The sequence below is a fragment of the Ursus americanus genome, chromosome X, assembly GCF_024610735.1.
Source record: "Ursus americanus isolate L20-20 chromosome X, mUrsAme1.1.p, whole genome shotgun sequence".
NCBI classification, from domain to species: Eukaryota; Metazoa; Chordata; class Mammalia; order Carnivora; family Ursidae; genus Ursus; species Ursus americanus.
Window position 1 is genome coordinate 135,694 of NC_142164.1, and position 25,722 is coordinate 161,415.

Here is a 25,722-nt window from a genome sequence, read left to right on the forward strand (position 1 = left end):
CGGATGTTAATTTTAGAAAGAATGTTAAAAAAAAGGTGCCATGCTACAGTTTTAACTTCAATGTTTTAATATCATGAAATACAAGTATGAAACATTGTATGAGTATATGTTGTACTACATGGAGATGGAATAATACATTTGTGTTTTTATCAGAATCTGTATCACCCAGTGCTAGCCACTGTACCGATGGCTTTCCACAGGGATTCTTCTACTCTTCCTATGAGGTTTTATCATGAATAAAAAAGCTCACAAATCTTTTCAACCACTGCAGATTTATATTTATCTTAATATTCTTGTTCAGCTGCTTTGGAGAACTGTTAAGAAATACAAAATTGCCTTAGCCAAGACTTCTGAGTAGCTAAAGAATTTTGTAATTTCATGTTGGCCAAGATCTCCCTTAAGTTGGCATCACAAAGACACTGCACTTCTATGGGGTAAGAAAAAGCGTTGTCTCAATAGCTCTCTTACTGTTTAGGAAGGCAAATTACCATTTCTTGAAAAGTAGAGAATATTATAGTTATTGGCTAAGAAGTAATTTATGAAAATCCATTTATATAAGACAAATAACAGCAACAGAGAGCCATAAAGCCCCATATGTACTAAAGGAAACAAGTTTGGAAATACTTAAACTAACTGTTTTTCCTACCTCTACACTGGTTTAACCACATCAAGTGAGAGTAACATCAGCCAATAAAGAAAAGTGCAGAATTCAGCTTCCATAGCACACCTCAGCCATTTCAGCTAAGACTTTTTTTATGACAAACCAAAAAAAAAAAAAAAAGATGAAAGTAGCATTTACTTTGTTGGAAATAAAAAAAAATTAAAAACTGCTAATTTCATAAAATATTTGAAATCAATTTGTTTTTATAATAAAATGATGTTTATCTTTTTTAAGTTTTAATTATCATTCTTGCTGTTAAAAAAATCAAAGTCATGTCAACCTTTAGGGATAAACTTTGGGGTATTTAAAATAACATGTTTGGAAAACTGAACCACATTTTTAATTGCCAGCATTATGCTTTGTTCTTGGTAGAATCATCTTTGTTTCTTCTTTTTACATCCCAATTATACACCCTGGCCATATCTGCAAGAATTGTCAAAGAAAATGCAAATCTATAGACAACGCACACAATGACTAAGTAAAGAGAGAAATCGTGCAGGCAAAATACTGGTAACAACTAGTGCTATGAGCCATCTTGCTATAATATCATTTAAGAAAATACTGGAACTAAATTCCACCAATACAAAGTCAAGATCTCAAATCAGTAATTGTTTAGCACATGCAGTCAACTATAGCATTGTACTTGACAAAATATGTGCTTGACACTGTCAAGAGTTTGAAAGACAGTCCCTCATCCATGAAATTTCAAAGACTGTTCAAACCATATCCTTTCAGGCAATATTTAAATTAGTACAATTATCATAACTTGATCTCTTACCCTACCTTTGGTTTAATAGGACATTCATTCGATTTCTTTTCCTTTCCACAAGCGCCACCCTGTGTAGGCCCTCACACATCAATTATTTCTTTCAGGGACTGTGCCTTTGGTGTTGTATCCAAAAGTCATCACCATACTCAGGTCATCTAGATTTTCTCCGAAGTTATCTCCTAGAAGGTTTTTTTTCTTCTACAAGTTTAATAGCTTTTCCTCTGCTCTGGATGAAGTCTCCACATTACTCATGCCAACCCCTGCTCTAGGCCTCCAACAGGCCTGTCTTCCCTCACCCAAGCACTCAATGCCTGCCACATGCTACATGCGGTGGAGAAAAGAGAAAGTACAGCTTCTATGGTTGAAGTGCTCCCAATCTGGCATAGAAAACAAAGTACTACATGCAAAGTGCTAAGCAAGCACAGGGAAACAACAGAACACCCTGAGGATTTGAAAATGTTGAGAAATGATCTGATGCTCGAGCTGAAATATGAAGGAAAAAAAGGAGTAACCTACATAAATAGGGGGAAATCATTCCAGGTAGGAAGAACAAAGTAGAAATATAAAGGGGTGAGGCGAACTGATGGGGGCTATTTGGAACCCAGGGTGCACTGGGGGAAGGCTAGAGCAGGAAGAGGTTGGTGGCATGAAGTAAGACTGGCCTGGGAATACCTCAGAGAGTGCCTTGGGCGACTGTGTGGGCCCAATGACTGCAACAGGCACCAGGAGAGATAGGTCAGAGAGGAAAGGCAAAGATCTGGGTTTCAACATGCCTGCCCCCTCCTTGACCAGAATACCCACCCCACCTCTTCTCTCTGCTGATCCAAATCCTATACTGCCTTTAAAAACAGCCCAAGTTCTAATTTCTCAAAGCCCTCTTTGAACTAATTCCAGCTCGTATCTCTCTTTCTCTAACTTTAAATTGCCTTGGCATTGCATACCCGAAACAAACTCACTTATATTGTACAGTACTAACAAAGCAAGACTTTGGCACTTTTTGCACTGACTCCCTTACCACCCTGTGCCCCAACAGTTGCAACAACATTGGAGACCCTTAATAAATGCTTATGAATTAAGCTATTTAACTAGCTATAAAGGTGTCTTGAGAAAATATCTGAAAGAAAAAAGCTTATGCACTGATTTGAATTTGCTGTTTCCAAACCTTCAGACTTCAAATTCAGATTAATCTATCTACAAACTTAATTAAGTATTAGTTCCAAATGTGTTACTTATTACTCTCATAAAATCTGCAAGTTCAAATCAGTCTAAGAATAAGGACATTCTTCTCATTAAAATAATGTAAGTAAGAGTGTCAAAAATATCTTTCTCCTTTCCTCCCTTTGCTTTGAGTTAAAGAAAGGATACTGACTTCTGTGGTAGTAAACTGATCTCGAAGAAAGTCAAGGTCTTCCTCAAGAGAATCAAGATTCTTCGTGGCAGTCGATAAATTCTTTTCCAACAATGCCTGAGCTTCATCAATATCATATTCAAGCATTACATTAGCCTGAAGAAAGAAAGTCATGACAATTACTCAACATTTACATAGGGCTTCACAGGTTAGAGCAGGGGTTGGCAAACCATAGCCCTTAGGCCAAATCTAGCCAGTTGCCTTTTCTTTAAGTTTTATTAGAAGCCAGATATTCTCCATTTGCTTATGCTTTCACACCACAGTGGCAGAGCTGAGTAGCTGTGACAAGAGACCGTGTGCTCTGCAAAACAAAATATTTACTCTCTGACCTTTTACACACACTTTATTGATCCCTGGGTTAAAGAATAGATTTACATACATTGTATCATTTACTCCTTATAACAACCCTGATCAGTCAAGTTATCATCTTCTCTACAGCTAAGAAAATTTGGGCTCAAAAAGGTCAGGTTACCTACACTAACACAGATATTAAGTAAACAGGAGAATTAAAAGAAGAACCAATGTTTAGACACCAAACCCTGTCTTTCTACAACCTCTGTGATGACACTAAAAAGTATTACATTTCAATCAATTTTAATAGTTGTTTCTGAGCTTAAGATACAGTAATTTAAAAGTTTTCAAATACATATATATTACCTAATTTGATCCAGTAATGGCTAGCTTTTACTGTCCTCTTCCTACCTCCAGCAGACGCTAGGGGCAAAGGCAAGGTGACGGCATTGAATTCTGAAGATCTGGTGTTACTGCCAACACTTAGAGATGAATGCATTCTGGAAGTGGGGAACCAAACCTTTCCCAGCTCTGAACTCCTCCTATTGCCTGCCTTACCACTGGGCATTTCCTGAACCACTTCCCTCATCTGACAAATAGAATTTAAAAATTACTCAAAGGATTGTTGTAAGGATTAAATGAGACAGACAACATCAAAGTGTCTGGCACAAAGCAGGTACTACATAAACACTGACTGAATAACCCAATCCACGATAGTTAGAAAACTGTGTAAAAACTGAGATAGGACAAAAAAATATTCAATGGAAAGTACATGTCCCTTCAATCCCAGACCCCAATTTCATTCCTGAGTCAACTTGCCACTGTTTCTTCTTTTCTTTTTCTTTCTCTTTCTTTCTTTCCTTTTTCTCTTTCTTTTTTTCTTTTTTCTTTTTTTTTTTTGTCCAAGACAGCGAGCGAGCGCACAAGCAGGGGGAGCGGCAGGCAGAGGGAGAAGCAGGCTTCCAGCTGAGCAAGGAGCCCGATGAGAGACTTGATCCCAGGACCCTGGGATCATGACCTGAGCCAAAGGCAGACACTTCACCCATTGAGCCACCCAGGTGTCCCTGCCGTTGTTTCTTACTACTATTTTTTTTTTTTCAGAAAATTTCTACGTTTTGGTTACTTTTAACAAAAAAAAAATTAGAATACGTTTAAAAACGCTTCATTCGTGTCAGATAAACATCGATGATTCATTCAGCAAGTACCCTGTGCCAAATATTTCTCATTTGTTGATTCATTCCTCAATCTTATCAGCCTCTCCATTTGATGGTCTAACAGGCATCTCAAGACTGACACGCCCAAAACACAACTCCAAGTAACCCTGCAAAGGACCCTGTTAGTCCTCGGCCTGCAATAGGAGTTACAAATATTTTCCCTGTTGTCTTTCAACTTTGCTTATAGTTTCTGAGTTTTGTGGCCTAAACAAACTATCCTTACTCTAGCGTTATAAAACAAGTTATCTATTATTTGTCCTAGAACTTTGATGGTCTCAGTATTTTAGGCAGTATGTAATACATTTAGAATTCATTCTCTTATGAGGTATGAAATGGATTCCAGCTGTAATAAAATGGAATCATTTTATCCCCACCTGCTGATGGAATGTGGACTGAGGGAAAGAGAAATTAAGGAAGATTATCCCTAGGATTAGAGCCACTGGGTAGATAGCTATTCCATTTACAGAACTAAAGCTAAGTAAGTATGGGAATTAGGATTATAGAATGAAATGTACAAACCCTGAAAGTATTACAACTAACAAAAATCAGGAAGAGGAACTAAGGAATAGAGAATGAGTTTTTGGGTATTAATTTGCCCAACTCTCATACCATTAGAATGCCTCTCAAGGGCGATTCTACAAGGTAACAGCAAGGCGGAAACCCTTCCAGCGAGGCAATGGGAACTACACACTTAGCTTGCTACTTTGTATGGGAACTTGTATGGGGTAACAAGACCAATGGACAGCCAGCCGGACAGTCAGGAATGGGTTGGCTGATTGGTCAGGGGACAGAGAAGATTAAGATAGGAAAAAGTCACAGACAAGGTCTATGACATCATCTAAAATTGAAATATATGGTTTTAGAAATGGACTTATCTCAAGGTTTTTCGAATAATCTTTTCCCTCTTAAGTTTTGAGAGATCTTTCCAGAACTAATAAACCCTTATGGGGAAGAAACATTATCTGAGGTTCAGCAGTCCTTCCTTTTTATTTCTATTCCTCTTCCTTCTGTTACAAAGAGATAAAGCATTAGCTGAAGGGGAAGAGCGAGGGCTTTGGTTAGTTTTGTCTTGACTAGGAGAGAAAAGCACCTTTTGCAGCTCAGCACACTTGTAATTCCAGTCAGTTTCCATTACGGACCCCTTGAACTCCAACCCTGTGTTCCTTCCACAGTCAAAGGGAGAGGAGTACTTTACCCTGCTTAAACCACACTGGTTTACAAATGTCAGCCAAGGAAGCTGGGGTTATTTCAGTTACTTACCCCCAACCACAGACACACTTTGTCAGTAGGAGGAACTGAAGCTTTGCAATACAGGTTATCCGCCAGTAAGAATCTAGTCTCCAGTGAACTGGTGGACTCCTTCAAAAAAAAAAAAATGACAGTACTGTAAACAGGTCAGTTTAATAACAAGGTTATAAAGGAGAGATCACAGAGTTGAACCGAAGTCATTTAAAACAGTACCATCATGCCAACTAAGTGTAGTGGTAAAAGAAATGAATGCTGGAGCCAGACGCATGGGCACGGGGGGGCATGGATTCTGGCTCAGCTACTTACTACTTGTGTAAATTTGGCATTTCACTTAAGCTCTCAGTGTTTCAGGTTCCCAATCTATAAAATTAGGATGATAATAGTCCCGACACCTCTGAAGGCTGTAAACATACACACACATATACACAAAACAGTGCCTGGCACGGCGTAAGTATTATGCAAGAGTTAGCAATTATTGGGGCACCTGGGTGGCTCAGTCAGTCAGGTCGTGATCTCAGGGTTGTGAGATCGAGGCCCATGTCAGCTTTGAGCTCAGACGGGAGTCTGCTTGAGATTCTCTCCCTCTGCCCTTACCCGCCCACACACTCTCTCCCTCCCCCACTCTCAAAAAAAAAGTTACCAATTATTACTTCATTAGTGCTTCATGCTCAATCAACCAGTTTCCTGAAGTCTCTTACAAATTTCACCACATAAAATAATGTACTAGAAACAGTTATTCTAGTAGTCAAGTAATAAATTATATACACATTTTTTGAAGATTTTATTTATTTATCTGAGAGAGAGAAAGACAGCACATACAAACTGGGGGTGGCGGGGGTGGGGAGAGGGAGAAACAGACTTCCCGCTGAGCAGGGAGCCCAACGCAGGGATTGATCTCACAACCCATGAGATCATGACCTCAGCTGAAGGCAGACGCTTAACTGACTGAGCCACCCAGGCGCCCCCACATACTCTCTTAAATACAATATGCTTATAAAATTTAATCTTTACAGCCTGCTTTTATTTAATGAGTACTGGATTAAGACTCAGAAGATTCTCAAATCCACTTCTACCAGTAACTAGCTATGTAACACTGGTCAAGTGTAACATCTCTGTAACAATTTCCTCAACTGTGAAATGAGAACCCAAAACACAATTTTAAAGATTCTTTGCAGATCTATAAGTCTTAGACTCAGTCCTTATTCTCAGGGAGAACAGTAACAACAATAAAAACCCTTAGATGCTGCTATCTCAAAATAAGACATTTTCTTTTTATACTTAAAATAATTTTAAATTGAAGTTTTACAAATACTTCATGTAAGTAAAATAATCCAAGAAGTGAAGGCCCTATAATTAAAGCTGACTTGGGAAAAAAGCCACAAAGCCACATTTATCACAGAAGCACACTGTGACGTCAGTACACATACACAATAATCAAGAAGGCAGACTTGATATTCTAACATTCAAATTCTAACACATTCAAATACCAGTGACCAAAGAGTCAAGGAAGATGGGTCTCTGCTGAAGTATTCTGGTTCACTCATATTTAGGAACAAAAATGCACTTACTTTTTTCTTCTGCATGTATTTTAGAATTTCTAAAGTCTGCTTAATTTCAGGAATCTGACCTTTTAGCCTATGAATAAGAAAAAGGTTGACTTAGTATTTTGCAGGCAAGAAAAACACGAGGACACAGTCTTACTAGCTTTGCATTTTCTACTGATTATCTTTTTGAGGACTATTAAAATCATCCATTTGTCAAAATCCACAGAATATACAACACCACAGTGAACCCTCAGGTAAACTATGGACGTCAGTTAATAATAATAGACTGATATTGACTCATCATTTATTTATTTTTTAAATAGGCTCTACACCCAATGTGGGGGGTCAGATTCACAACCTTGAGAACAAGAGTCACATGCTCCAATGACAGAGCCAGCCAGGCACCCCTTGACTCATCAATTGTAATCAATGTCCTACTCTGGTGGAGACTGTTGATAATGGGGGAGGCTTTGCATGTGTGGGGAGGCACAGAATATATGGGAAATCTCTGTACCTTCTGCTTAACTGTGCTATGGACATAAAAGTGTTCTAACCACTAAAATCTATTAAAAATTACTCTTAAAAAGCTACTAGCAACCGACATATGCTGAAAACACTGGAAGTTACTTAGAAGAAAGAATGAAACATTTTTTATCTTGTTGGCACTGAGGCTTAGCTCTTTCTTCTGATGATTAGAAGTTGTCCAAGGTTATAATGTGTTGTGCATGGAAAAATGTGCAAACTAGTTGTGGGGTCCTGTCAAATCACAATGGAATTTGTAACAAGACAAACTAAGGATACAAAAACAAAGCTGCGGTTCTTTCAGAATACATTTAACTAAATATGACTGGAAGTATGACTAAATATGACTGTAAACAAAATTTAAATGTGAAAATGAAAATGTACTTATTATAGAAGTGTTGAATCAGGTTATATTGTACACCTGAAACTAATATAACACTGTATATTAACTATATCGGAATTTAAATAAAAACTCGATAAACAAAAAACAAAGAAAATATACTTATTGCATCATATAAAGGATGTCACAGCATGTGTTAAGGAGACTAGCAGGGCAAACTTTATTATACCCTGTGCTACTGACCCAGCAAGAAGTATGGTAGATGAGACTGCTACTTAAAAAAAATACTATCGCTACCTGGAAATATAGTCCAGTGAAGAATCTAGAAACACACATTTACTGTTCATTTTTTTTACTTAGTTTGAAGGCTATGCTCTGTGAGCTCTTTACAAATTCAATATGGATGTTGTAGATCTTCCAACTCTGCTTACTTTTGTGTTACATGTTCATATAGATAAATGCTAAAAAGATGTATTTATTTGTAAAATATCTGGTACACATACAACATAAGAACAATGTTCAAATAAAGGTTTTTGGTCATATCAATGATTTCTATGATATTTTTGTATGTATAAATATGACATGTAATGCATAAATTATGAAGCATATTAATAAATCAAGCAGCTGCAACCCCAGTCAACTTAGGAACCACATCGCCAAAGTCGCTGAGCATGGCCAAGCAATACACCCCTCCCCACTCTGTTCCAACCCAAGAGACAGCAGCTCTCCTGTGTGCTTACAGCCCACCTTTTCTCCTTTTTCCAATAATTTCACCACATTTATATATATTCCCAAACAATATATTCTTTGCTGGTTTCTTGGCTTAATACAAACAATCAAGTGTTGAATGCATCTTTCTCAGGTTTGCTTAACTCAGTTAGGCTCCTAAGACTTGTTCATTCATTTTCACTGCTGTGTAATATTCAATTATGAATACAGCACAACTTCTTTATCTACTCTCCTGCCAATGGACACTTGGGTCAGTTCTAGGTCTTTGTTATTATATGAGCAATGGAAATCTCTAGGTTCTAGGAGTGGGTAGAAGAGTGAGAAGGGAGATAGCAGCTTAGAAGGGAAGCAGATCAAATCTTCAAAAGGGGAGTACAGTTAAAGGAAAACTTTCTAGATGTTTTTTCCTGCCTCTAAATTGCCCTAGGTGAATCACCTTACCTACCCCCTCACTGGTACAGGGTGGAAAAATGGTAGAATTGACCAGAAGCAGAGAGGTCAGGCTGAGGAGCCGAGAAGGCAAATACTAGCCTCCCAGTAGTCCACCTTTCCCCCTCCCTGACTCCTACTCCCAGGAGTGATGACAGTGAAGACAGCCAAGGGCAGAGGAACAAAAAGAATCCTCAGAGGCCACGTCACCTGGTTGGGGAGAAGGAACATTTGTCCAATGGTGGTGCCCTAGGTTGTAATATCAGCAGCATTCTTCCTACCCGTACTCACTAGGAGGGGCTTAAATTACCCCCAACCCCACACATATTACTGGCCAAAGAAACTGATATCCCTGAGGGAATATGAGCTGAAAGGGAAAAGAAATGATAACCTGATAAATACAACTACAATAAAATAAAGAAAATAAACTCAACAACACCCATCAGATGAAACAAAATGAAATACTAAAAGATAAGATTATACAGATTATACAGTAAGTATTTAAAAATACCTCAGAGAGAAAAGAAAGGATGGTGATAATATAAAGAAACAAGTAGCTAGCTGTAAGAAGAACTAACCAAAACGACTAGGTACAAAAAATGTAATGGTTGAAATAAAGAACTCATGGACATCCATCTAATTGCCAAAAGACAAATTACCAAAGTCAGTAGGAGAGAGGAAATAATAAAGAGAAATGGAAGTCAGAATCAGAAGCATCAACATCTATATTAACAGGAATCCCAGAAGGAGACAAGAGAAAAAAAATTATCAGAAAAAAACACAAAAAATGATAATCACAAAATTTCCAGTTAAGGAATGATAAAAGACATACAATCCAGGTGTTGAGATTACAAGACAATTATGAAATACTAAAGAACTTTTATACAGCTGAAGGTAAAGTTAAAGGCAAATGATAGGCTGCAAGGAAAAATTTACAGGATACATAAAAGAAAAAGGTTAGTATTCAAATTACACAGAGCCATCTGCTGCAAAACAACTCGATCATGCACAAAAATAGTTTTTGTTGCATAGCTGATATCACAGAGGTGAGGGAAGTTCCAGAAAACATTAAAGGGGAAAAAACTAGAAAAGCCTTTAAGTTGAGCAGTGAGAACTAGAGAAAAGTAAGCATCCTGAGTCAGGTGCCGCTATCAGCTACAGACCCAAGGCTGGTTCCCTGCCTCACAGCTCAGTGGGAAAGCCCACATATTAAGTGCCAGAACCACAACAGGCTGGTACGGAATCACCACTCCTGGCAAAAGCAAAATTCTCTATGGATATAGGCAAACCACACAGTTATCCATAGTTACAGGACGCTGACATATAGTTAGTGAAGAAAGAAGAAAAATATCCATACATAGACAAATTACACTGAAATGAAACAAAAGAGATTATTACCTTGAAAGTATCCAAAAAGAAAAATTAGTTATCTAAAAAGATAGGCTAGATTTAAAACAATAACCTCATGTTGTTTACATGGAACACCCTTAGATATAAATAATAAACAGGTAGAAAATAAAGGGATTAGAAAATAGGAATCAAGAAAATGTTAACCAAAAGAAAGCTGGGGAAGCTGAAAGTATCCAACAAAAAAGACTTTAAAACAATAAGCATTATCTTATATAGGGTTAAGTTTACCAAGACATAATAATTCTCAAATTGCATGTGCCTAATAATATAAATGAAAAGTTTTTAAAAGGGGATAAAAATTGTTTCAGGTTAAGATGGCAAACCAGCAGTCGCACCTCTGATCGCTCAAATAGCCAGGGAAAACAAACACACACCTCCTTTGTGGAAGATATCAGAGAGCTGCTGAAGGTGACAGGAACTACAGGGCTGACTCCAGCAAGCGACGAAACTGAAAGGTGAGCTGATTTCCTGTAGCTACTCTTACCAAATAATGAGTAGGGACTGCTTCTCTTTATAGAAGTATACCAGACTTATTAATTTTAATAAGTAAAAACTAACTGAATTAGAACATCATTTTGCAACAATTTATGGATCTAGGCACTGAGCACCATAAAATGAGACAACTAGATACTATCTACCTCTTAATGGAAAAACGATGCATAAACCTATGAAGCAGTGTTGTCACAAAGACCCTGAATATAATCAGGCCTGCAGATCCAACTATCAATCTGCAGTATTGAGAAGACAAAGAAACATGCTTGAAAATTTCACAATTGCTTCGAAATTTAGCAACACACCTCTGAATAACCCATGGATTAAAGATCTGAATGTGAAAGATAAAACAAAAAAATTTTGAGAATAAAATATTAAGAGGAAATCTTCATGAACTTGGGATAGGAAAATATTTCTTAAACAGGAGGAAACAGACTGTTAAATTGGACTACATTAGAATTAAACTGTGTTGAGTCAAATAGTATGTCCACAGTATATCCACTAAAAAAAAAAAAAAAGAAGAAGAAATTGAAAGCTTACACATACCATACATAAAAATAAATTTCTGGATTAAGAAGTTAAATGTGAGGGACGCCTGGGTGGCTCAGTCAGTTAAGCCTCTGACTTTTGATTTTGGCTCAGGTCATGATCTCAGGGTCGTGAGACTGAGCCCCGTGTCAGGCTCCATGCTGAATGTGGAGCCTGCATAAGATTCTCTCTCCCTCTACCCCTCTTCCCCAACAAAAAATAAATTAAAAAATAAGTTAAATGTGAAAAGCAAAATTTTAAACTTTGAGAAGAAAAACAGAAGTTTGTGTTTTTGAACATGAAATATAGGGTAGGATTTCTTATATGAGACACGAAAAACTATTAAGGGAAATTTTAACTGAAAACATTTAAATTAAGAACTACTCATCAAAAGAAACAATAAGGAAAGAAAAAAGATAAATTACAAAAGGAAAAAAAGTTTCTCATCCATGTAATTTAAAAGGATTACTATCCGATATACAGTTGACCTTTAACAATGTGGGGGCTGGTGCACGGACCCTCCATGCAGTCACAAATCCATGTATAACTTTTGACTCTCCCAAAATTTAACTACTAATAGCCTACTGTTGACTGGAAGCCTTACAGATAACATTAACAGTTGATAAACACATATTTTATATGTTATAATATGTTTTATGTATTATATACTATATCCTTATAATACCTAACATTTTCTTAATTTTTTCCAGTATCTCAAGGCTATGCAGTTCATCTACAACTTTTTTTTCCAAATTGTCACAAATCTTCCAAAAAATTTTCCAAAATATATACTGAAAAAAATCCACATATAAGTGGACCCGTGTTTAAACCCATGTTTGAACAATCTGTGTTGTTTGAGGGTCAATGTATAAAGAACTCCTGCAAATAAAAAAAGACAACCAACCCACTACTGAAACGGGTAAAACTCTTCAGAAAGCTTTCCATATTCACTAGCTCCAATTCTATCATTCCCTTTTAAACCACTGGACCAACACCGTTTCTATCCAGAACACCAATGACTTCCACTTTGCTAAGTTCAAGTCAATTCTCAGTCCCTATCCTACTTGACACAGGTGATCATTCCCTTCTCTACAACACATTTTCTTAACTTGCTTTCCAGAGCCCTATGATCTCCTGGTTTTCCTGACCCCACTGGCAGCTTCTTTTCAGTCTTTTTACTGGTTATCCCTCTTCTCCCTAATATGACTGTTGCAGTACCCAGATCTTTGATCTTTCCTTCACCTACATGCACTCTTTTGGTGATGGAGCTCATTTAGTCCCCTATTTTAAATGACTCCCAAATATTTATCTCCAGCTCAAACTGCTCCCAAAATTTAGACTTGCAAATTTAATTGCCTGTTTAACATCTCTCTACACTTGGATATCCAAAAAGGCATCTCAAATGTGTCCAGAACTGAACTCCTGATCTTCCTCCAAACCTGCTTCACCCAGTCATGTTCTCCATCTCAGACGATGGTAACTCGTCCTTCCATGTTGCTCAGACCTGGGAGCCATCCTCCATGCATCCCTTCCACATCTCACCTCTAATCTACCAGATCATACTGACTCTAACTTCAAAGTAGATTCAGAATATGCTTCTTTCCTACCACCTCTATCACCTTACCTAGATTAATTAAAGGTCCTACTAACTGACCTCCTTGCTTCTGACCCTCTCAGGAATATCAGCCAGCAACCCGAGGGAGTCGTATGATAATAGGGGAAAATCCGATCATATCACTCCTTTGCTCAAAAACCCTCAGCGGCTGCCACCTCCAATACTCCACACTCTCTTACTCCATTTCTTATTTCCATAGCATTTATCACCTTCTAACTTACTCTAAAATCTAGTTCTGTTTTCTGGCTAGATTGTCAGCTCCACGAGGACTGATATATCTTAAGTACTTAAGATGATGCCAAGCACATATTAGGTACACAATAAATATTAATTCTATTGAATTGTGTGTTTGCTATCTAGACTCCACTAGACTGCAACCTTTCCAAGGGCAGGGACTGTCTGTTTTGTTCACTGATATACCCCAAGTGCACCTAATTAGGAAGGCTGCAGGTACACAGTGCCTAGAGCATATGTAAACCTGGAGCGAGTATCGTACTATACCACAGTACTAGAGTTACCAATATAACTTTGATACACAAATTTCCTTCTCTCTCCCAGGGCTTGGTCCTGAGGCCCATTTTCTTCTCTATCTCTAACCTCCCTATGGGTGATCTGAAATCTAATGACTTTATTCTTCTTTTTAAAATGAAAATAAACTTTTATTACAAAAGCAGTATGCAACTACTGTAGAAATTAAGCAATACAGATAACCAAATTTTTTAAAATACCATATTCCTACCACCCAAAGATTTCCACTGTTAATACACCATTAGTGTAGCTTCTTCCAGATATTTGTGTACATATACATTTTCTATCTAAAATGAGAGCATACCATCCATAGTGTTTTCTAATCTGCTTTTTTCTGTTAACACTCTCCATTTGTTTATGTCAATGACTTTTCATCTAATTTTCATCTAATTTTCTAATTTTCATCTAATTTTCATCAAATTTCCCTGTCACCAAATCAAATGAGAAAATATATCTAAATACAAACTTCTGCACTTTTACATGAATGGCACGTTATGCCCAGATGATCCTTCCTTGCCTTAGTCTGCCTCCAAACTCATAACCAACCTTCAAACTTCTACACAGTCATATGGTCCTCTTGGAAGCTTCCCCTGAACCTCCTTGTCCCTCTCCAGATCACACCTTTCCTTGTGCTAACTCATTACTTTATACTGAAGTATCTCAACTGCTATACTTTATGTGCTTATCTTATTTACATATCTGTCATGCCCCCTAGAGTGTGTCCCTGTTGAGAGCAGATACTGGACCTTATTTCACCCAAAACAGTATCTGGCACCTAGTCGGAATTCCATAAATATTTAACTGACAGAAGAATGCTGGCATATGTGCATAGCAGATATCCATAAGTATTTATTGCAGTGAACTGACTTTATAAGCTACTATAAAAATATAGGGAAATAAACAATTGAGAGCAAGGACCCATTTGTCCTATGCCTAGTATTTATGAAATCTAGGGAAAATCATAACTTCTATGGGTCTCTCATCTCAGTGGCAAAATAAGAAGTATGAACTAGAGATCTAAGATATTATGACCCCAGATGCTTTGGAATAAGGCCTTCACTATTCACTCTATTATGTTTTCAAAACCATCTTTAGACTAATAATACCAAGTGTTGGCAAGGATGTGGACCAGTGCAACAACTGGAACTCCATACAGTGCTGGTGGGAGTGAAATATGGTACAGTCACTTTGGAGGACTTTTGGCAGTTTCCTCCTAACACTGAACATTACATTTATCATACAAGTCAGCAATTCTACCCTGAGGTAATTACCCTGGAGAAATGAAAACACATACCCACACAAAGACTTTGAGCCAAATGGGGAAACAACCTAAATGTCCATCGACAGGCAAATAGATAAAAATTGTGGTACATACACATACAATGGAGCAAGATTCAGCACTAAAAAGAAACTAATTTACTGATACACACAAAACCATGGATGACTCTCAAAAGCATTATACTAAGTGTAAGAAGCCTGACATAAAACAGTAGTTACTATATGCTTTCACTTATATGAAGTTCAAGAACAGACAAAACAAATTTATGGTGAAAACGATCAGAACATTGGTTGTGTCTGGGAGTGGGCAGGGTTGGCCAGAAAGGGGCGACAGGGAACTTCCTACAGTAATAGGAATATTCTACATACTGATCTGGGCAATGGTTATAGAAGTGAATACATCTGTGAAAATTCATTAAACTGAATATTCAACATCTGGACATTTTACTGTATGTAAATTATGTCTTGATTTTTAAAGTTTAAGCCATACAAGATTAACAACAAAAAACAACTTATAAATTTTTACACTTACCTTCTTTTCTTTTGAGCAAGGTTGAGTTCCATAAACTTATACTTCTGGTACTGTTCATCCAGCTTCTTTAGTACTGTATCTGCAGTCTCATTCCCAGGCTGTTTCATGAAGGAATCTACATCTTCCTTTAATACCAAAAACAACACATGACAAGCTTTAGACTATTTTTAAAAAGACTTTAAACCCTCAGATCATGACCTGAGCCAAAACCAAGAGTTGATCACTTAACCAAGACACCCAGGTGCTCCCAAATTTTAGAATTCATACCTCTAACCTGACTTTTTACTGCTTCAACTTTATCTTTAAAACATAAAAGGGAAAAAAAGCTTGTTTCTCTTTTCCAAAGGCTTGTTTTTAACTAAAATGTAGTTATGAAAAGTTCAAGACCATTTCAGACAGTGCACGTACATCATATAGCTAATTTATTCTTCCTCCACCTTCCTCTTTTTATTTTTATTTATATATAGGGAAAGAAAGATGACCTTACCTTACTTTATGCACCCCCCAGGTGGCCCTAGTAGTAAATATGAAAATTACCAACAATCAAACGCACTGCCTAATCACGTAGCCTAGTCACAAAACGACTCAACAGATTGTATGCCAAAATAATCAACTAAAATTTTTAATGCAAGTTCTACCATAGAAATAATGCTAAATACGGTCATTAGGTTCCCGAGGCAAGCCACAAATACCTCCTTAAATATCAACTGGTGGAAATAAAGTAAACCTAAAAGGCAAACAAAACAATCTTTTATAAAAGGAATAATTAAGCAAAAGAAAAGTAGTAACACTGAACAGCATTTTTTAAATGCATACTACACGGTGGTCCTTGAAGAAAAACTAGTTAACTACATAAGGATCAGGAACTAGATGAAAATACATGGAAACTTTAAAGCAATCCTACTGGACCCTTCCAGCAATTCTTTAAAGAACTTTATTCCTTCATTTTAAGTTAAATTCAATTACCTTAATGATTTCTGAGATCTCTATATCATTATTCTTATCCCTACTTACTAGCTGTAAGGGAGTATTTTAGCCAAAACAAGACAAGAAGCAAAAGAAAAACAATAGCAAGGGAATGTGAACTATGAGCCATCAAGCTAGAGACACAGTAAAAGAAACTGAAAAGGTGAGGCTGGGGCAATGGCCGAACTCTGCATGTATAATGGAGACACCATCTTCCTAGAAGGGTCACTGCAGGAAAGAGATTTAAGTTAAAGTTTCTAGCACCTGGTGAGTGTTGCTAGGAGCTCAGAGTCCAGCAAGCAGAATTAACTATAGCAGCACAGGATTGTGGTGAAGAGACAGGGCCTGCTTTGGTTTGAATCCTGGCTTTACCACATACTAGATGTGTTCACTTTGGAGAAGTTATTGAACCTCTCTTTTTGCCTCAAGCTTCTCATCTGTAAAATGAAAATACCTTTTCCTCACAGGGGACTAAATGAGTTAGCATGTGTAAAATGCTTAGAAGAATACATGACAGCTAATAAGTGCTCAACAAACATTAGCTATGTCCATAATACAATGTGCTGAAGGAACAGATGAAAGTGCCAAGAATTCTGTCTTGGGGCAGTGGTCAAGAAAAACTACAGGGAGAGGCGCTTGGGTGGCTCAGTTGGTTAAGTGTCCAACTATTGATTTTTGCTCAGATCCTGATCTCAGGGTTGTAGGACTGAGCCCTAAACTGGGCTCTGCGCTCGGCACTGAGTCTGCTTGTCCCTCTCCCTCTGCTCCCACTCCCACCTCGCGAGCTCTCTGTCTTTATCTCTAAAATAAATAAATAAAATCTTTTTTTTTTTTTAAAGAAAAACTACAGAAAAAAGAAAAACTACAGGGAGGTCATATCTGAACTAGATGTTGAGAGATTAAGACAAGACATCGGCAACTGGGCAAGGGGGAAAAGGACAGTTCAAGCAGAGAAAGAAAACAAACTATGGCACCAGTGGGAATGGAGAAAAGGATGAGGTCTCACTTTTAACCAGTACAGTATAGGGCCTGCTATATCACAGAAACTAATATATATTAAGCATCTACTTGTTATACTAAAAGAACCTATTGCTTCTCATAGCAACTCTCTAAATATTGTTACCCCTATTTCAGTGAAAAGTAACTGAGGCTCAAAGCGGTAAAAATAATATGCTCAAGATAAAGAAGCAGGGGCGCCTGGGTGGTTCAGTCGTTAAGCGTCTGCCTTCGGCTCAGGGCGTGATCCCAGCGTTGTGGGATCGAGCCCCACGTCAGGGTCCTCCGCTATGAGCCTGCTTCTTCCTCTCCCACTCCCCCTGCTTGTGTTCCCTCTCTCGCTGGCTGTCTCTATCTCTGTCAAATAAATAAATAAAATCTTAAAAAAAAAAAGATAAAGAAGCAATTGCAAAATAGAGGTAGGATTCAAACCCTGGCTACTTAGAAGCCACTGTTCCTTCTACAATACCATGGTATTCAAATAATTACTTAAAATTTGGATTGGTTATATATTATATTCTACTGGTAGAAATTTTAAAGTCTAGAAAAAATAACCCATAGCAACTTTTGGGGGAAAAGGCATTTTAAGATAAGACTTTATAAAGCCTCAGATAAAGTGTATCCACCTGAATTAGATTTTTGAAGCCATCTCTAGCTGAGGACCAAGAGTACTATTTAAGGTACTATGGAAATTGAATTCAACATCTAGTTATCAGCTTATACTATGTGTCAGGTGTTGTGCTAGGACCAGGAGAAATGACACTATGCCAAGATGATTAGCTCACTTTCCTCCCACTGGCAGGGCATGTAAATAGGGGCTGTGGTGCTCCACAAATTGCCCAAGTTCAAATCCTGGATAACTTCCTTACACACTATATGACTTGGGGCCAAGTGACTCAAGTACCTCTGTTTCATCATCTACAAAATGGGAATGATAATACCTACCTCCAGGAGTTTTGTAAAAGCATTAGGAAAGTGCCTGGCAATCAACAAATTTTGTCTCATTACCATTAGTTGGGAAACGAATGTAAAGAAATAAATGGCACAGCTCAGGGAGAAAACACAAAATAACAAAAGAAAACAACTACAAAATTGAATCAGCAAATGCAAACAGGCAATACAGAGTGTATACAAAAGTGGTCTCAATAAAGAATAAATAAAAGAAATGGGTATTTTGAACGATGTAAGGTATCATTAACAAAAAGATGGAGATACAGCAATATAGGCACAAACCAAAAGGTCAAGAAAATTCCGTTAAGACTTTATAGTAGCTCGGTCAGAACTGAGTGAGGACAGACAGATGATACTGACCTGAAGGCCAGTCGTATTTTCTCTCATTTTGAAATACTCTCGTTTTGAAATACTATTTCTAGAATGGACTAATGAAAGGGCAGTGTTGAAGTCATCTAGTTGCTTCTCTTTGACTGGACTTGGGTTGATCCCCCTGTTCTATGAAGCCTCCAAATTGCCTTCCCTACCTCCTCTCTCCACTCCACACGATGCATTCTCTATGAAGTTGTTAGAATGATGCACCTAAAACCAAATATGATTATATCGTGCCTGTATTTAGACACCTAATGACAGCCTGCTGCCTACTGGATAAAGCCTCAACTCCTTAGCAGGACACACAAAGCCTCTTCACACTCTGACTGTATTCTACCTTCCCACCAGTCTCTTCTTCCATTCCTGCAAGGCAACAGACCACTGCATTCCTTCAACAGACTGGGTGTAATTTCCTATTTTCACACCTAAGCACCAGCTGTTCTGCCTACTCATTGTATCCTAAGTCACCATATAACCGCCGGTCGCTCCAACATCTAGGCTGAGTCTCTCTCTGGCTTCTCACCGCCGCCCCCTTTCCCTTTCCAAGCAGCAGAGGGCGAAACCGGGCATCCGGGGGAGAGGCCCCTCAGACCGCCCCGCTCCACAGTCCTGCCGCTCGGCGCCCCTTCTCTTCTCCGACCGCGTTTCCCCCCCCCCCCGGGGGGGGTATCAGCAGTTCAGTTCGTCTAGGCGTAGAAGGGGAGAGCGGGCGAAGCGCTTTCTGCCAGGTCCATTAGCTCAACTCCTCCCCCAATAGTCGAGGCTGGGGTGAAGGCCGGGAAGGAAGGGGTAGCTCGCGGCCTAGCGCCAAGATGCCGAGGGCCAGCGTGCCTCTTACCACAAACACGGCCTCAGGAATCCCTAGGTGGAGCCGCCGCCCGTTCCCTGTGGCCACTTCTCCTAAGCCACAACCATCCTTCGCGGCCGCCATCTTGGGGAAGCGAGCGCGCAACTAACTGCCTCTCGAACCGCCAACCGCTGGTGGTCCCTGATTGGCTCGCTCACAGCTGCAGGTCCGCCCCCCCCCTTGTGAGTCTGCGCGTCCATTGGCGCGCAGGAAGTAGCCGCCCTTCTCAAGTGAGTGACAAGACAGGAAGTGCCGCGGGAGAGACGCTGACTCCGCAGAAGAACCAATGCGGGGTTCGGGGAATAAGGGTCTTGGGAATTTTGTGGGTGGAAGGGCTCGAGGACCCTGGGAATCAGAGACTGAGCTAGACCCCAGTACGATCCCAGAATGGGCAGCACCTTCCAGAATGGACTTCGAAGCGACCCGATCCCCTCTCGGCTACACGTGAATCTGGGACCTAGACGCCACGATGGGGCCTTGGTCTCGGTTCCTTTCTGGTCCCGCCATCCCAGAGAGCTTCCTGGCCCTCAAAGGGGACTTGTTTTGTTTCTGTTTCAGAGTGGAGCCTTTGGCCTGATTTTAATAAATACCCCATCAACTGTACAAACCTTTCCTGAAAGCCACCCTTGATCAGAATGTTGCCACCCCAATTCAACTGTTTTCAAAACTTCATATTCTACACACAAAATCCTAAGAACTCTTTCGAGGCTTCCAGCCCTAAGGACTTCCCCAACATCGTCCTCCACTATGACCACTACGACCCTTTGAAAGAAAGTGCGTCATAAAGACCTAAGTACTTATTCTTTGGTCTCTTTTCTAACAACTAACAACCCTGTTCCTGCCACCTTTGCTTGCACTGGAGTGCCTTGCAGTGAAGCCATGCTTCATCCACTCACACAAACCCTACCATGAGGCAGCCCGTTTATGAATAAAGGATGTTAGTTCCCTCACTTAGTGGGGTTACATATGTCATAATAGTGATTAACATTTATTAAAAGCTAACTGTGTGCCAGTCACTGAGTCATGCTATTTAGTCCCCACAAGCCAAAGGAGAGAGGAACTATCATCACCCATAGTTAATAGACAACTGAAGAACCTTAAAAAGGAACCACTTGTGGGGCGCCTGGGTGGCTCAGTCAGTTAACCCTCAGACTTGATCTCAGGGTCCTGAGCTCAAGCCCCACCTCAGGCTCCACAAGTGGGCTGGGCTAGGCATGGAGCCTGCTTAAGATTCTATCTCTCCCACTCCCTCTTCCCCTCCCCCCTCTAAAAAATGAAATGAACCATTTGTAAATTAACAGGATAAATGTTATAAAAGTCACATATTGGGGGCGCCTGGGTGGCACAGCAGTTAAGCGTCTGCCTTCTGCTCAGGGCGTGATCCCGGCGTTATGGGATCGAGCCCCACATCAGGCTCCTCTGCTATGAGCCTGCTTCTTCCTCTCCCACTCCCCCTGCTTGTGTTCCCTCTCTCGCTGGCTGTCTCTATCTCTGTCGAATAAATAAATAAAATCTTTAAAAATAAATAAATAAATAAATAAATAAATAAATAAATAAAAATAAAAGTCACATATTGGGTAGCAAGGCAGCACAGGTGAAGACACTACACTACCTCAGTAGTATTTTAAAATGAGAATAACAAGGTATACCAACAAGGCTGTTGTGAAGATTAAATGACATTATACATGTAAAATATGTAATATGTACCTGCCACACAGTACGGTAACCAAATGATTTTACTTTCATTATCTTTTTCCGCCCAACATCCTTCCAGTCTGGTCCTTACAAACACATATATAAGTGACTTTGTCATGGTAAGGTACCAGCAGAATTAGAAAAGGATCAAAGAAAAGCCTTTCAAGGCCAAAGAAATGAACCTATATGCAGTAAGACCCTGGACTAGGGAACGAAGAACTCAAAGTTACCCCAACACTAAGTCAAGGAAGAGGTCAGGCCTGGGAAGCTAGAACTCCATGACTCAAGTTCCAGCTCCTAACAGTATAAGGCAATCTTGGATAGTGCTAATTAGTACAGACTCATATAAATACCAATAATTTGGATGGAACTGCTAATGTTACAGATGCTGAAACTAAGGCCTAGAAAGAGAAGAGAATGTGCCTACAATCCCACAGCAAATCTTGGGATAGAGCAGAAAGAACCCAAATAATTCAGCTGTAAGTCCAGTGTTCTTTATTTCATGAAAACAGACCTGTGGAATAAAGTAGAATATCCAGAAACAGATAAGTACGCAGAGGTGGCATCTCAAATCACTGAAACAAAGACAGAGTTTTTAACAAATAAATAGTGTTGTGACAGCTGGGTAGCAATTTGGGAAAAGCTAAAATTAGATTAATATCACAAACCATATACAAGAATAAATTCCAAATGGATTACCAAAATAAACATTAAAAACCCTAAATCATATAAGTACCAGAAGAAAATATGGGGTAATTCCACCTGTAACTCTGGTGTAAGACATTTTATGACTCATCCAGGGCCAAAGAGAGAAAAGGCCAATATATTTGGCCATTTATGTAAAAACAACATAACTCCTGCAAAAATGATACCAGAGCAAATTCAAACTGTTAAATTCAGCTTGCAAAAAATTCAGCAAAATTATGTCACAGAGATAGACAAAGTCATACTGAAAAATGGGCAAAAGACAATTAACAAAAAGATGTAAAAATTTCCTTTAAACATGAAACGTTCAACCTCACAAACACTACTGAAATTCAAAATAAAACTGTGAGGGGAAAGCAGTAAGAAGAATGAAGATCTACCTGAGAGCTGGGGGATGGGGATGGGACAGGGAAAGAACACTGGAGAGAGGGTACGGCAGAGTACGATAATGATGGAGCAAGGGGCAAGCAAAACGATTAAGGACCAGAGAAGGGAAGAAGAACAATATAATTTAAAAAGAGGGTGAGGCCAAAGGACATTGAGCAGGGCTGGAACTCTGGGATATGGGGTTTATACAGGCAGAAAGAAGAAAGGGAGACAGGAAAATTGGAGGAGAGGCACACCCTCCACTCTGAACACACTCAGGAACCTGCTCAGGGAGGGTGACATAGCTGGAGGTATAGGAAATACAGCAAGACTGGAGTAGTAAAAACAAATGGGCAGGGATGGAGAACTGAGGAGAGGGAGGCAGGTGGATTGGAGAGGGGCAGAACTGCAGACCTGGGGAGACCAGGGTAGGGAGGACATTGGAAGAGTGAGGAAAGTGGCCAGAGCTAGAAGACTGGGGAGAGAGGAGGAGTTCTAGGACTGGAGAGATGGGAGAGGTTGCAGGAGTAGAGAGAGGGGAGGGGGAAAGAACCGGGGAGAGGACTGGACTGATGTAATGGTGCTGGGGGAGTAAGGAAAGCGGGTGGGGCTTGAGACTAGAAAGAGAGGTGTTTGTAGAGGACCTGATAGAAGAAAGGGAAGAAGAAAGGGGGGGGGTAAACAGAAGGGGGAATGAACCATGAAAGACTATAGACTCTGGGAAACAAACTGAGGGCTTCAGAGGGGAGAGGGGGTGGGGAATGGGATAGGCCGGTGATGGGTATTAAGGAGGGCACGTATTGCATGGTGCACTGGGTGTTATACGCAACTAATGAATCATGGAACTTTACATCAAAAACTAAGGATGTACTGTATGGTGACATTATATAATAAAAAATTATTATAAAAAAAAAGAAGAAAGGGTTTGGAGGACTGGAAGGAGCAGGGCTAGAGGACCTGGGACAGGAAGAACCTGGAGGACTGGACATGGGGTGGGGCTACAGGACTAGGGAAAGGGGAGGTGGTGGAGGGCTGGGAAGATGATTTATGCAGGAGGAGAGAAGAAATTGAGCAGGGCAGTAGGACTGAAGAGGTGGAGGGGCCGAGGACTGGAATGGGGTGGTGGTGGAGGGCAGTGGGAACTTCTATATAGTAGTAACAAAACCTTAGAATATGAAATTAAATAGTACCATTATATTAGAATTAAAAAATATAAAGTACTTCATAGCTAGATAATGAAATACTCTAGTTACCATTAAAAACTCCAAATCAACGGAGAGAATTTAAAGAGTGCCTGAATAAATAAATGGAGACTTATGCCATGTTCATGATTTGGAAGCACCGATATTGCTGACGTTTCTATATGTCTATTTTCTCCAAATTTAACTATAGACTCGGTATAGTCCCAATCAGCATTCTCAGGAGCCTAAAAAACAAGAAATTGATCAGCTGATTGTAATAGCTTCATGGGATTTTCAAAGAGAACCCGAATACCTGACACAACCTTGGAAAATATGAATGAACATGGAAGACTAATACTACCTGATTTTGTGACCTACAAAAAACTATTGTAATCAAGACAGTGTGTTGTTGGTCTAAGGATAGAGATATGACTCAGTGGAACGAAACAAAGTAAAAAAATAGAGCCATAAATTTGTTGTCAATTGATTTTTGAGAATCTACCAAGGCAACCCAAGGGGGAAAGAATTTGCTTTTCACAAATGTTCCAGGAACAACTGCATAACTATATGAAAAATAAACCTCTACCCTTACCTGTCACCAAACATAAAAATGTATTTTAGATGGATCATAGATCTAAACATAAAAACTACAACTATAGACCTTCTCAAAGAAAACAGGAGGTATCTTCATGACAGTGGGGGAATCAAATATTTCTGATGACACAGAAAGCACTAATCATAAAAGAAAAACTTCATAAATTAGATTTCAAAATTAGGGAACACCTGCTCACCAAATGATACCATTAAGAATGTGAACAGGCAAGCCACAGACTGGGACAGATTATTTGTAGAATATATATCTAACATAGAATTAATATTCAGAATGTATAAATAACTACAAATAAGTAATCACAAGCAAAGAAAACATTAAAATGAACAAGATAGTTGGACATTTCACCAAAAAAAGATTGGAATGACCAATAAGTATGTTAAAAGTTGCTTAGTCATCAGAGAGATGTAAATTAAACCACAATATTATGTTATTACAAACCCAATAAAATAGGCAAGATTAAAATGTTGATAGCAGTAATTGTTGGCCAGAATCTGGAGTGCCTGGAATACTCATACATTGCCAGTAGGATAAAGTGGAACAGTTGTTTTTGGAAAACTTTCGGCAGTTTTAATTTTAGACAAACACCTACTCTATGACCCAGCCATTCCACTCCTAGGTATTTATCCAAGAGATATATCCACATTTGTCCACAAAAAGATTTGTACAAGCATGTCTATAGAACTTGTATGTATATATCAATTTAAAATCTGGTTTAAAAATAATGATTAACAAGAAATATATTTTCAGATAAACAAAAACTGAGTTTATCACAAGCATAACTATACTAAATGAACTTCTAAATGTTGTACTTAAGAAAGAAGGAATGATTCCAGTGCAGGAAGGGATAGCAAACAAAGAATTGGTAAACATGTGGCTAAATCTAAGCAAAAACTGTTTCCATAAATACTAATCCTTTTTTTAAGTAAGCTCTATGCCCAATGTGGGGCTCGAACTCACGACCCCGAGATCAAGAATTGCAAGCTCTTGGGCGCCTGGGTGGCACAGCAGTTAAGCGTCTGCCTTCGGCTCAGGGCGTGATCCCGGCGTTATGGGATCGAGCCCCACATCCGGCTCCTCCACTAGGAGCCTGCTTCTTCCTCTCCCACTCCCCCTGCTTGTGTTCCCTCTCTCCCTGGCTGTCTCTGTCTCTGTCAGATAAATAAATAAAATCTTTAAAAAAAAAGAATTGCAAGCTCTACAAACTGAGCCAAACTAATACTTTTAATTTGGGGGGCTAACAAAATGGGGCAGGGGCAAAATATGGGACCACCAAAGTATGTAAGTTGGGAGGGAATGTCCTTGTAGCTTTAAAGTGTTCTAAGGTCCTTGGGTTATTTGGGAGGGGAGATTAAAATACTAACTTCAGTTTTTAATAATTTTGCAGGGTAACATTTCAAGGATAACTATTAAAACAAGAGAAGTAGAATGTATCACCTCCAAAACACTTAATTGAAGAATCTCAAAAGTACTGAATGTTCAAATGCATGTTTAT

At 39.1% G+C, this 25,722-nt stretch overlaps 1 protein-coding gene across 1 annotated transcript; it reads right to left on the reverse strand.

Annotated features, from left to right (window-relative positions):
- Positions 1-765: 765 nt before the first annotated feature.
- VBP1 (VHL binding protein 1) lies at positions 766-19,804 on the reverse strand. Its single transcript, XM_045788955.2, has 6 exons — positions 19,662-19,804; positions 15,539-15,663; positions 7,160-7,226; positions 5,604-5,702; positions 2,796-2,934; positions 766-1,084 (listed from the first exon to the last, which is right to left on the reverse strand). The coding sequence occupies exons 1-6, from the start codon at positions 19,752-19,754 to the stop codon at positions 1,014-1,016; spliced, it is 594 nt and encodes a 197-aa protein (XP_045644911.1). The 5' UTR covers positions 19,755-19,804; the 3' UTR covers positions 766-1,013.
- Between the last annotated feature and the right edge of the window lie 5,918 nt (positions 19,805-25,722).